General features: G+C 55.9%; 1 protein-coding gene across 19 annotated transcripts in view; it reads left to right on the top strand.

The window, feature by feature from the left end:
- Positions 1–13,174, top strand: part of TCF3 (transcription factor 3) — a 73,805-nt gene that overhangs the window by 48,488 nt on the left and 12,143 nt on the right. For 18 of the 19 annotated variants that reach the window (XM_054805234.1, XM_054805218.1, XM_054805217.1 and 15 more), the window contains 6 exons: positions 2,289–2,356; positions 5,531–5,660; positions 7,323–7,372; positions 12,090–12,192; positions 12,485–12,624; positions 12,809–12,935. In XM_054805234.1, the coding sequence (XP_054661209.1) occupies positions 2,289–2,356; positions 5,531–5,660; positions 7,323–7,372; positions 12,090–12,192; positions 12,485–12,624; positions 12,809–12,935 (618 nt within the window). The remainder of the gene's footprint in view (positions 1–2,288; positions 2,357–5,530; positions 5,661–7,322; positions 7,373–12,089; positions 12,193–12,484; positions 12,625–12,808; positions 12,936–13,174) is intronic. The other variant, XM_054805233.1, reaches the window with a different exon arrangement.

The raw sequence follows: 13,174 nt of genomic DNA, 5'->3' as shown, positions 1-13,174 counted from the left end.
GCCCTTGGGCAGTGGCGGGTTTGCCACAAGTGCCGGCTGGCATCTCCCCAGCAGCAGGAACAGCACCTTCTGCTGGCAAATTCAGCTTTTTCTTGCCCAACTTGTGGACTTTTTTTATTTCAATAGGCTAGATAGATACATTTCAGTCCAGAAAAGTTTGCCATTCTTCCTTCTGCCATGTTTTCCTAGTTAATTAAACGTAAAATTTCTACTGCTGAGGTTTTTGCTGCTTTTCTCCCTTTTTATGTGATGACAAAGGAGGGTGCAGGGGCTGGGGCTGCAGTTTCCATCATCCCAAGAGATGCGTGACCTAAGCGTGCAGCAGATTGCTGGTACCAGGCACGTTTGCACGAAAGACCAACCGTCGGATGAAGGTAGCGGGGTTTGAAGCAATACGGTGCGGAGCTGGCACTGCGTTACGCTCCTCCGTCTTGCTGCGCGCGCGCCAAGCGCCCTGCGGTTCAGCCTCCCAGGTCGTCTGGTGACGGCAGAGGCGTGTGGCTCGGCGCTTCACCGCTCAAGCCACGCGTGCAAGTGGCATTATATCATCACACGTTGCTGACCAGATAAACTAGCGTGGCGTTACCCTGGTTTTCCGCTGGTTTAGGAGTAATCGCGATCTGTCCGATGCCACAACCTGTTGAGTTATTTGTGTAATGTTGCCGGCGCTGCGGCGAATAGAGCTGCTAAGCTCTTTTAAAAATTAGGTCACTTAGGAGATCTGTCCTCTGACATTTTGACCTTTGTTTACTTAACATTTAAGCCTCGGAAACAAAACAGTAGCGGTGCCCAGCGTGTCCGGCTGTCGCTGGAGATGAGGGGTGCCGGGATGCTGGCGTGCCGCGCGGTGACTGTTGGGAAGGGGGGTCTCGGGTTTGGGGGTTGTATCTTAGCAGGCTTCGGTGATGGCTTTCGGTTAAGCAGGTTGGCAAAATCCTCCCCCTCCCAATTTTGCTTACTAAGCCAGACCGGAGGCAGGATGCGATCGTCCCTTTTTGGGGAAGGGGGTTGGCAGAGCCCGATGCCGCCCGACCGGAGCAAGGCCGTCCTGCCCTGTGCTGTTCAAAGCCTTTTTGATCATCATCTCCAGTTTCCCTGTTCCCTCCCCTTTTCCCTGGTGGCACCATTAACAGGCTGTAGTTAACAGCAGGGAAAAATTCCTCATATATTTTCAAGTCAGTTTTTCTCTTTTTTTTTTTTTTTTAATGAAAAAATGCTAGTTCCCCACTAGAAAAATGTCTAATATTGGGAGACTCCAAAGCAGACTCTTGTGCTGCTGGCCGCCCCAGGCACAGTGTAGAGCTATTCTGTTCCTCCCTGGCCTGGGGTCCTTCCCTGAGGCTTCAACACTGCCCTGGCACCCATGGGTGCTGCTTGCCGGGGGCCATGGTGTGCTCCGGGGCGGTGACTGTGAGGGATGACACTGCAAGGACATTTCAGAATGGAAACATTTCACTATGCATTTTGGGTTGGTTCCCCCCCCCCCCCGCCTTGAAAACACTATTTTCAGCAACGTGTGGGCAGTGTGAGGTTGAGCGTGTTTGATAAAAGCCGTCGCTGGGTGCTAAAGTTCCCTCGGCAGCGCCGGGGCACGTGGGCTTGACTCGCACGGGGCTGCTCCCACACCGCATCCCGGTCGGCAGGGATGCTCCGGCTGTGAGGAGCCCCACGGTCCAGGGGGAGCTAACGGAGGGGGCTTGGAAAGGAAGGAAACGCTTTTCTATCGTATGCCTGCTCTTTAGATCTGGATGGGTTTTTGGAAAGTTGAATCTCCACTAGGAAAGAGGAAGAAGGTAATCCCTGCGCCATAAGGAGCAGGAGCTCAGCTCCGCACACTGCTGCTCAGCGTGTGCTGGAATTGTATTTCCTATTCTACGGAAAGCGCCCGCAGAATCTGGTCACTCATGCCTGGCTTTGTTCGCTCTGTCACTGCCTCTGCCAAATTCGGCTGGCTTTTTTTAATATGTCTGGAGGGATTTTTTTTTGCTCTGGTCTGACACTGCCAGTTTCCATGGCCACAAGCACTTCCCTGCATCACTGCAGTTTTGGGGTTTTGCTGTTTATGGTCCAGCCGAGCCCTGCCGTCCGTTAACTTAAAATAGCTCCTGTTTTAGCAACAAGCTATTACGGGAGGCAGTCACCTCTGCAGACGGGCAGAGGAAGCTGCATTACGAGAGCGGGCTTCGCACCTCGGTGGGACGCCCCAGGAGGGAGTGCGCATGGGGGTGCACACAAAACCTTCCCTTCCCTCTTACACAAAACCTTGTCTTTTCTTTTCTCCACTGTAGGGAAGAGCAGTGAAAGAGCCTCGTACTCCACGTTCGGAAGAGACACAGGGATGCCGGGACTAAACCAGGTAACGATAAAAATGCATTGAGATTTTTTGGTTCATTTACTGGCTAAGCTGCTAGGAATGACAGCCTGGGAATGAAAAGGCACCTGGCGGTTTGCATCTCGCCTCTCTGCACAAGGTCCTGGAAAGCCTCTGCTCCGCTCAGAAACGTCTGTTGAGCGTCGGGGGTTTATACGAGTGTGCGCTGCTGGCGCAGAAAAGTTGTCGGAGTTTAGAAAATGGGGTTGTAGCAGCTTCTCAGTTCTCTAAACCTCTTCAGGCTCACTTATTTTATTATTGTTAATCCTGTTTCTAGCTGATTTGTATTTACTCAGATACGACCTAGCCAACACTGCCCTTGGAGGGAGTTTCAGCGAGTCAGATGTAAGCAACACCTTTCCCTGTGACCGGGTGGCCGCAGGCAGAGCAGCGCTCCGGGAGGCACCTTCTCCCTCCAGCGCCCTGCCTTGGGGCTCGCACTTCACGTCCAGGCACCACGCCTGGTGCTGCGTGCTCTGCCTCCCCGACCAGCGTCCCCCTGTACCCCAGCCAGCATCCCTGTGTCCCCCTACTCCCCAGTTAAGGGGAGGGAGAGCTCGCGAGATGGTTTCTGTGCTGTCGTAGCATCATTTCGGTGGATATCGGGCAGCGTTTTGGTTTTATGGTGGCTCTGTCGATGCAGAACCTGCAGGAGATGCTCATCTCCGCAATCAGGGAGGGACACGGCGTGGGAGAGCTGCCTCTTGCAGCAACAACCCTGCCCTGTTGGGTCACCCTGTGTGAACCCCGGCGGGAGGACCAGGGCTGTGCCGTGGGGAAAAACTTGCTTCCTGTGGGGAATACCACAGGCGTAAATCGGAGCCCGGGAACACAGTCAACCAGCGCTGAGATTATCTAGCCTGCTGCCACCAGCATCCAGAAATAGTTTTTCGGGAAGGAGCGAGCACCTCTGCTTTGATGTGTTGCTGCAACTGCCCCATCAGTGCCTGAGCATGGCCCCCAGGAAACAGTCCCAGCATTTTATTCAAGGGAGCAGCTTTTGGCCGGACAGCTTTTTATTTTATACATGTACACACACACATATTACGTGTTTTAATTTTACACAAATTTGTCATAATTTCCTCTTCTCTGAACTGAGGATGTTTCCTTTGCTGAAACAGCTGTGCTGGCTGTCTGTGCCAGAGTGGATTTAATTTACCACTGAAGCTGCTAAAATAAAAATGGGACAGATGCCAAGCCTTGCTTTTTAATGTTATGGTTTTGCTGGGGTTTCATGGAGGAGGGGAGATATAAGGTAACAGAAACGGGGTGGGCAAATGGTGCCGCGGGCCGGGAGAGGCCCTGGTGCGGGCGCGCGGGTCCAGATCGGGTGGCAGAGCAGGAGACGGAGCCCGTTTGATGTGGAGGGGAGACAAAACCCCTCTTGTGCGGGGTGGTGGGAGGCGAGCGGGGCTGTCTGCACGCTCACAGTGGCCCCCAGAACAGTTGTTGCTTCTGGCTCCAGTTTTTTTTGGGGGGGGTGTTGACCTGTGGTTTGTTTTTTTTTTTTTCTTTCTGAAAAGCGCTGGAAAATTGTCTGTTGGCAGATGCCCTTGATGGAGGAACGTCCTCCTCTGGGGCAGAGCTGTGGTTCCCCCCTCGTTTAACTCCTAACGACCTCTGGAGGCATCCCCAGGGAGAGGGAAGGGAAAGAAAATCCTTTTCTCTGGGAAGTTGCCTTAAAATCTCAGTGCCTCTCTAGGGGTACCCGCTGGAGGAGCCGGGCAGCAGCAACCCACCCTCCAGGATCTCCTCCAGGGTGCTGTGCCGCTTGCTTTTCTTGGCCGTGCTGCTCCGTGGCGCGTAGTGGTTTCAGTGCAAAGGTAATATGACCGGTGGAACAGATTGCAGGAATTTCACCAGCTGTGAATACATGAGCTCCTCTTCCCCTCCCCGACCCCTTTCTGGAGGATACGGAGTTTTAAAGCAGTGGGGTTTTCTTTCCAGTTTCTCAAAAGCCTGAAATCCTCCTTTATTTCAACATGTTGCCCTCAGAAGATGGGTCAAAGCTAAGCTTTTGTTACTTCAAGGTCCTTTGCCAGCCCTGTTAAATTCCACGTAAATACATTTCACTTTCTCCCGAGGCGAAAGGGGCAGTGCTGGCGGGCGTGCTCCTGGAGGAAGGGCACACGTACTCCATCCAGGGAGCCAGCGAGCACCCTGGGCTCCGGTTCGGGCCGGCTCCGCGCTGCTTCCCAGAGTGTCCAAGGTCAGCGGGGACAAACACAAGGGAGGAGTTTCCTCTTTTTAGAAAGAGGGATTTGACTTTTCTGTGATAAAATGCAAGAGAAAACCACCCCCAGCAGAGGCGTTGCGGCTCCGTTGCACGATGGGTCTGGCTGCACAGCGCTGGAGATGGGAGAGGAACGGTCAGCGCTGGCACCTTGGGCTGGATTTTACGGCCGGGGGGGACTGGGAGAGGCGCAGTCAGATGGGCTGCCAGCTGCATAACCTCTCCCATCTCCTGCGGTCAGTTTAGGCACGGTCAAGAGATGTGACAGCCTGCGGGCTCCCGGGTTTGCTGGTGAGTGAGCGCTGTGTCTGTCCTCTGCCCTGGCCGGGTCCTCGACGGCGTCGCAGGGTGGAGGGGCAGCGTGGGGCCGTTTGGTTGGATGTGCTTTTTGAGGATGGGTGGGCACGCGGTGCCCATCGAGCGTGCCTCTGCGGGCAGAGCTGGCTGCCTCCAGCAGACGCTTCCGACCCCTTGGCTTTGCGGGCAGGCTGGCAAGGCCGGCGGGGAGCACTGCGTAACGAGCCCCCGTAACAGCCTGAGTCTCGCCTCCTCTTTGCCTTCAGCAGGCTGGGCCGATAAAACTGTCAGCAAGGTCTCATCCTGCCCTCGTGTGAGCGTGGGATCGCAATGCTCCCTGCTGGTTTGCGTCCTTGGTTTGTAGAGAGGTTCTTTGCTGGGGTCCAGTGAGGAAAACACAGCTTGAAAAACCCTTTTTCAATTGCATGTACATTCCCCCACTGCTACCCCCATATTTACGTATTTGTTTTTCCTTCTCGCCCTTTGGCTTGTCTTTTTCTTCCCCCCCCGCCCCCCCGCCTTTGGCTGAATTTTTGTGAAGACGGCTCAAGGCAGCTCTGTTCTCTCCCAGCAAGCGCGGTGGTTTTCCAACGTAATTACATGGAAGGGCTTTTCTGTCTCGTTTGCAGCCTGGTTTCCTGCCCAGTGAAATGGGAATCGCAAGTCCGAGCACGCTTTCCCCCACTGGGGTGAAAGGAGGGTCTCAGTATTTTTCTTATCCCAACAATCCTCGCAGAAGAGGTGCCGAGAGCAACATAGGTAAGTCGCTTCGTGTCACCCTCGGGTGCCACCGCTCCGGTGTGTCCTGCAGCTTGGTCGTGCAACCGCAGGGGCTGACGACGGGGCAGGCGCCCACGTCGCGTCTGCCTTCAGGAATGAAAGCACTGATGTTGCCATGTGTGCACGTAGGCGTGAATTGGGCATTTGCCTTTTTTTGGGGGGGGAGGAGGGATGCAGGGGGAGAAAAAAATACATCATTTTTTAAAAAGGGGGTTTGGGCTCAGAGTTGGGTAGGATTTCCTTCTTTCTGGAAAATATCAATTAGGTGAAAGCAGCAAATGGCTTGAGGTTCTTCTAAAAATGCCTCCAGCCGCGCTGCACATCAGTAGCCGTTCCTGGAAAACCTTGGGCCGCCTCTGAGGCTGGTTTTATGGCTGATGGCCCTCCTTGGAGCCTCGTCCTGCTGCAAGCACACAGGACCACCAGGAACAACTCGGTGAGAAGCAGCGTGAGGTTCGGGCGCTCTGCCGGGGCACGGGAGCTGTGCCCTGGGACGCAAACGGTGTTTGCTCCATGACCTCTCCCTGCCCACCTGCCTGCTTTGATGTTGCAGAGCAGGAGTTGCCCACGCCTGGATCTACCTGGGAATAAGCCATTTTGCTTTCAATGAAGGCCAGGGTCAGGTGTGAATTTAACTTTCGAGTGAAGACAAGCCCCAGTTCTCCAGAACTTGTGTTTCTCGTAATAGTTCCCCCCTGCACCCTCCAAAGTCACTTTCTTGCTGCTATTTTGGGCTTTCCCCAACAAACGAAACCAGAAGCGACCCAGTGTTACGTGTATTTTTTTCCAGTGCTTTTCTGAAAAAGGCATCCACTTTGATGTTGCCACTTTAAAACGTTGCTGGTTTATGCTGTCACCCTGGAAAATGATTCTTTTGCATCGGATCATTCTGTGTGATGAATTTTTCCTCCTGAGCTACAACCCGGCAGAGTCCCTGGCTTGGCAGACTTGCTGTGTTAGCATCCTGGGGCTTTCCTTAATTATGAACTGCAAAAAAAGCCAAACCAAACCCCAAATTTTTAACCTGTGCTTCCCTGTGAGCCACTGCTCTGGATGTGTCCCCAGAATTGTCTCCCTGAATTGTCTCCCTTCCCTCAGGACACGGTGTCCTCCCCTCTGAGAGCTGGGGAGGGGCCGGCCCAGGGCGAGCACCATCCCTGCCTTCCTGCTGCAGGGAAGCTTTCCCAGGTGTATTACTGTATAAGGAGCAAATGAAAACACAACCCCATCCCTGCATTCGTTCTCTTGCTGCATCCTCTCTCTGCAAACCTACTTCAAGATAAATTTTTTTTTTTTAAAAAAAAAAAAAAAAAAAACACACAATGAGGGGTTATTTATGGGCTGTGTCTTTTCCACAAGAGAAAAGAAGAGCAAGCGCAGCCCTTCTCTGCGTGCTGAGCACCTCTTATCACAGTGTTTTGGGAGAGAGACTGCCCTCAAAGGCTGCAGACTAGATGAGGAGGAGAGGTTCATCCTCAGACATTTTCACTGTTGGCACTTTTTTGGCTATGGGGCGTTTGGGATCTGAGCCCCGTTTGTACCGGCATCTTCCATCCTTGGAGACTTTGAGCTGTAGGTTGTTGTTTTCCTTCCCGCTAACCCCCTTCAAAAGTTAGATCCTCTCTTTTTTCTTTAAATCAGATGGACAGCCCAAAAAGGTTCGGAAGGTGCCTCCTGGACTCCCCTCCTCGGTAAGTGGCAGGAGCATTAACCCTGCTGGTATCTCCTCCCTGCTTTCCCATCCCCTGGGCGTCCCTGCTCCCTCTGCCACGAGAGCTGCCGGCCCTGCGGGTCCAGCCACGCCAAACATCGAGGGCTTGGACTTTAGCAGGATGGGGAAGGGTTTTCCCTGCTACAGCTTCCTCTGTAGGAGAAATGGGGAAGCCCTGTGAGACGGCGGTGCCGGGGCACTGGTCCAGGGGAAGGAGCCGTGATGCTCGCCGCACGGAGCCCGGACCCGCACCACCTCCTGCCCTCGCTTCCTCTCCTCTCCTCTCCTCTCCTCTCCTCTCCTCTCCTCTCCTCTCCTCTCCTCTCCTCTCCTCTCCTCTCCTCGATGTTATGTCGCGAGCGCCTGAGTGAAATGTAATATTCGGTGTGATCGGATTTCACTCCAGAAGGGAAACCAAACCAGTTGTAATGCGGGCAGGCAGCTGGGGCTGCTCCAGGTGTGTGCGCTGCCTGGGCTGTTTTATAAGCAAGCTGAGCAGCCTGTAGGAATATGTTAGCCATGCTCCCGCGGCTGTTACAGGGGAATAAACTGAACAATGTCTCTGTGGCTAGAAGTAATGGGATCTCCAGGAAAGCTAATTGGAGCGGGCTGGAGGGTTCCTGCAGGAATATGGGAGCTGTCTGGCTGCGCAGCGGCCGAGGCCGCATTCCTCGCTGGAGCGTTCGCGTGCTTGCAGGGGGACGGGCAGGCTCTGTCCCGCAGGCGAACTGCGGCCCAGGCTGGGGACGTGCCCTTGCCCGAGCGCGTGGTGCCGCTTGCTGCCAACGCTGATGCGACGCGAAGCGGGTGCCCGCTCCCCCCGTTCCCCACGGAACACCCCCCGTGTGCGTCCACCCGTGGGAAAGGTCTCGTGCTGCGGCATTCCTTCGCTGCTAGCGCCAGGCTCGGTCTGTAACCCCCACCGTGGGCTCTGCCTTCGGAAATGGAGCCTGGGTTGCAGCGTTGGGAGGATGGAGGGAGAGGAAGGCACCGAGGGCTTGCTGGTGTGGGCTCACACACCGGAGGGTGCTGGGGGGTTCCTGCGGACCCACGTCGTGCAGAAACCGGCTGAGCAGTGCTGAGTTGCTCCAAGAGTTTACGTTTTAACAGGGAAAACCTGCTCGAAGCAGAATCTGTATCTCTGTGTCGAGTTTCTGTGTGAAATTTGGAGCTTTTAAACCCCAGTCGACATGTGGGGAAAACATCGCTCCCAGCAAATGGCCCTTTATTGGCCTCAGATTTCAAAGGTGACGGGGCTCGCTGCCCGTCGTGCTGGCGGTGCCCTAAAGGGCCCCGATTCCCACAGGAAGAGCTGCTTGGCGTTTGCCAAAACTCGGCCCCTTCCCTGCGTCTGAGCCGACACCTGCACGCCGGCTTTTCCAGCCCAGAAAGCACTGGCTGTCGCCTCGGCTGCCCCTTGACTGCAGAGCTCCAGCTTTTGGTGCGTGAGCCGGTGCTGCCTCTTCCCGCTGCCCTCTCTTTGCCATGACCTCTGGCTTCTTGGTTTGTTTTTGAACTTCCACACCTGGGGAGAGAAATCGGCACCAAGGTGATGAGAGAAATGTGGAGCAAAAGGAGTTGCCGGCCTCAAAGGCAGCGGATCAAAGGCTCTTTCTTGTCCGACTGGCCTGTGCAGGAGCCCACCCCGTGTTATCGCTGGACCCTGTGCAAAATAAATAGGTTAATCAGCATCTTATTAAAATAAAGCGCTTTAATCTGTAATTCCCTAGCTGCTTTGAAAACTCGGAGAGATCAGCAACTGGAATAGTTGAGGGTGGCTGAAAGGGGAATGATTCTGCCGAAGGCACCGAGAGGCGCTGGCGGCGCGAGATGGTTACGGCGGGATGTGAAAGGCGATGGCGGGCAGGGACCGAGCAGCTCGGGGTGCGGAGGTGCCTGTGCTTGTAACCCGCAGCCCTTTTGGGGTTAGTTCTGGTGAAATAGGTGCTGGGCTGGGGCAGTGCTGTGTGCTGGGGCTGCCCCCGGGGCACGGAGCCCCTTTAAGCCTCCCTGCGACGTGGAGCTGGAAAGCAGGGTTAGTCCTCGCAGCCGTGCTCCCCCGCGGGCTGGTGCGGCCGGGCACAGGACCCGTGGCTGGATGAGGCCCCCAGCCCCTGCTGTGGGTTGCCCGGCTTTGCCGGAGGAAGCCGGGAAGGGACTTCGTGCAAGTCGGTTCCTGCAGGATTTTGTTGCCGCAGAGGGTGTGATGGCTGGGAGCTGTTTCAGCCTGCGAATTCGCAGTCTGGTCACCGCTCTGTTTAGCTGTAGTCTGAAGTCCCACCCCGGTTCAGGCATTTAAGCAAGAAAAACAGGGGGGCGGGGGGAAACCAACACCACCACAAAGCCCTGTGAATCCCAGCGTTGGAGCTTGATTTTCAAGCGGCTCTCTCGCCGCGCTGGCAATTTTAACCGGAGGAAATGACCTCACCTGGAGGTCCCCAGGCCGCCGCCGGAGCTGCCGGCGCGAGGGCTGGGGCCGTGGGGTGGAGAGCTGGGACCTGGCGCTGATTTACCGTTTCCTGCGGAGCTTGGCCGGCAGCCACCGGCTCGGCCGGCTCCCCCGTGCGCAGCGGGGCTGGGATGCTCCTCGCTTGGCTGGTGCAGGGAAGAGCGGAGTTGGGTTTTCACAGCCCTCCCCTGCACTGAGCAGGGAAATAAAAGATTCGGAGGGGCCAGGGCCACCCTTGGGGATGGTGGGGGGGGGTGTTTGGGGATGGTGGAGCGGGGTGGATATGCAGCACGAACTTCCCCCCCGCCCCGCTGCTTTGCAACCCTGGTCCGCTCATCCCTGCTATATTATTCTTCTTATTTTCGCTCTGGATTTATTAAATGGATGTTGCAGCTCGCCACGGCCCCCCCGCTCGCTGCCGCACAGCTGCCTCGCGCGCTGGCCAGGTGCCAGCCCCTGGCAGATGGCGTGGGGCTATTAGACGTGCTTCATTCGATTCCCCGTCCCAGCTCCCGCTATTTAATCAAATTATAGGAAAAGTCAATTTACTGGATTCTTGTTCTTTGCAGCCTCCTCCATTCCCCCGCTCTCCCCGGCTGCACACGCTGCCCACGCGCGGCTCCGTGCGCCTGCTTCGCCCCGACGCTGTCCTGCGATGCCACACAAAGGCCGTGAATTTTCTTTTTTGAGCGAGGGACGAAGGGCAGCTGCCAGCGTCTGTCAGGTTTTTCCCTTCCCCCTCTTTTTATTTTCTTTTTTTTTTTTTCCCCCCCTTTATTTTACAAGTTTTTCAGTCTCAGTCTGTAGCACCAATGCCCACAAGTTGCTTTCAGCTCCCTGGTGCCCACAGGGTCCGGCCACCCGCTGCCCAGCAGCTGATCGGCAGTGAGGGGCTGGGGGTGCCCCTGGGGCTCTGAACCCACCCAGCTTTGGGGGAAGAAACCTGGGCTGCCAGGGGACAATAGCACAATATATTTAAGTGCAATCGCTGATGCTTTTCAGAGTTTGTTTTTGTGGGGTTTTGGGGTTTTTTTTGTTTTGTTTTTAACAAAAAAGACCTCTATTTTCTATTACACCACCCCCACCCCCCCAAAAAAAAAAAAAGAAGAAGAAATTCTCGGTGTTCTTGGCAGTTACAGAAGTAGAGAACAATTTTGCCCGTTCTCGCTGGGTGAGGACAAGGGGTCAGAGGGAGCTGGCTGGGTGTGGGGAAAGAGAAACTCAGGGCAGATTTCCTTTCCAAAGAGCTGTGTCTTCCAGGCAGAGCTGGCTGAGCGTGCCCGGCCAGCCTCTGCTTTCGTGTGTATTTAAAAAAAAATTATTAGCGGTTTCAGAATGAATCAATGGGGATGAAAATAAGCTGTAACAAAAGTTCTCACGTAATTTTGAGTGGCATTTCAGTTTCTTTACGTGTTGAATTTTTGCTTTTAAAAAAAAAAAGATGTTTTTGCACTGACACAAGATGATTTTTGGTAAGGGCTTTCTAGGATGGGTTTGGTTAATTTAGAAGAAAAGCAAAAAGCCTTTTCTTTTGCTTAATACGCCGTTAAGTAACGGAGCTGAAGGGTGCTGCAGAAATCTGGCCAGGAGCTGTCTGAGAGCCTTCCCCCCCGTGTGACACCCCTCTTGAGGGACTGCTCAGCCCTCAGCTTCCCCCGTGCCTCAGTTTCCCCTCAAGCAGGATGGGCTGATTTCCGTGAAGGGTTTGAGCAGGGGCCGCGTTCAGGAGCGGCTGCTCCCGGCGCGGTGCTGCAGCCTGGCATACGGCAGCGCCGGCGCAGGGGTGAGCAGATCCCAAAGCCTCCCCGGTCCTCGTCGCCACCGCCCAGCCTGCGCCCTTGGGTGCGGGGTTAGCACGCAGAAACGATGGCTTTTGTGGTTACCCATAAAAAGTTATAACCGCAGAAAAAGGAACTAGAGCAGAGAGTTGAAACTTCTGCTGGCGCCAGCATCTTCTGCAGGAGGGGGCTGCGGGGATCCGCGCTGTTACGGGAAGGCAGACAGGATGTGCCTGTGCGACGGCCCTTTCTCCTGTGCCGCTCCCTGGCAGAGCCCTGCCATTCGGTGCCGCCGCCGTGACTTGTGCTGAGCTGCTGCGGTTCCCCCCCTCTCCCCAGCTTCGCTGTGGGACTGACTCTGTTGTCTGCTGCGATGAATAAAAGCTGAGCTGCACGGGTTGGGGTGACCCGTGGGGAGGATGTGGGGCCATGGGGTGGCCAAGCACTTCAACCCCTTTCCTGCCCCACAGGTGTATCCATCCAACTCAGGTGATGACTACAGCAGGGATCCAGCTGGATATACCCCCTCGAAACCTCCCAGCACTGTGTATCCCGGAGCCTTTTACATGGCAGGTGAGTTACTCGCAACCCCGGCGTCCTGCAGGCCGGCTAGAGCAGGGGCTGCCTGGCCCACGGCAAAGGGAGGAATGGCACAGCACACGAGATGGAGGGAGCTCGGGGCAGGAGCGCACGAGACACGAAGCAGCCCCGAAATGGCTCCCATTTGCTCAGCGGGTGATGCTCGGTGTAGGCAGGATGCGACGGGGACAAACGCAGCCCCTCAGCCCGGGCTGACCTGCTCCCGTGTGGGCTGTGGGACGCGTGCCGGCATCCCTGCCCCGCTCAGCTCTGCTTTTCCTTCCAGACGGGCTCCATAACTCGCCAGACCTGTGGAGTTCACCAGGTGCCATGAGCCAGTCGAGTTACGGTGCCATGCTGGGCAGCTCCTCCTCCCCGCTCCCGCAGTCCAGCGGCTTCAACAGTTTACATCAGCACGAACGCATGGTAACGCGTCCCCGCGCTGCGGGCTGGGGGGCTGCGCTCGGCCGGCTGCTGGTGGCGCGTCACCTCGTCCTGTGGCTGTTGGCTTGGGGCAGCTGCCGACAGGGAGGGCCTGGGTCCTGGCCCAGACGCCGAAGCCTGGCAGCCTTTTCAGGGCACCTCTCACCCCTCTCCCCCTCTCTGCCAGAACTACCAGCTTCATTCAGGAGAGGTTAACGGCGGACTCCCCTCCGTGTCTGGCTTTTCCTCCACCTCCACGCCGTACGGTGTCTCCAGTCACACCCCCCCGATCAGCGGGACGGACAGCATGATGGGTACGTACGGCCCCCGAGCACGCGGCGGTCCCCAGCGTGACCCCCCTTGCTCCACTGCCACGCGGAGGCTTAACTGGAAAATCAAAGTCTTGTGCAAACCTCCGATGCCCGAGGCTGCGATACCTGTGTCCGATGCACCCAGACGCTTTTTTGTCACTTGTGTGTCACCCTTGCGTGGAGTTACTGCGTGAAGAAGAGGCATGGCGAGGTTATCGCTGCTGGGTACCTGGGCGGGCTGT

The sequence above is a fragment of the Grus americana genome, chromosome 28 (genome assembly GCF_028858705.1).
Source record: "Grus americana isolate bGruAme1 chromosome 28, bGruAme1.mat, whole genome shotgun sequence".
Lineage (NCBI taxonomy): Eukaryota > Metazoa > Chordata > Aves > Gruiformes > Gruidae > Grus > Grus americana.
Note: the sequence above shows the minus strand (reverse complement) of the source record. Positions and strands in the feature narration are given on the sequence as shown.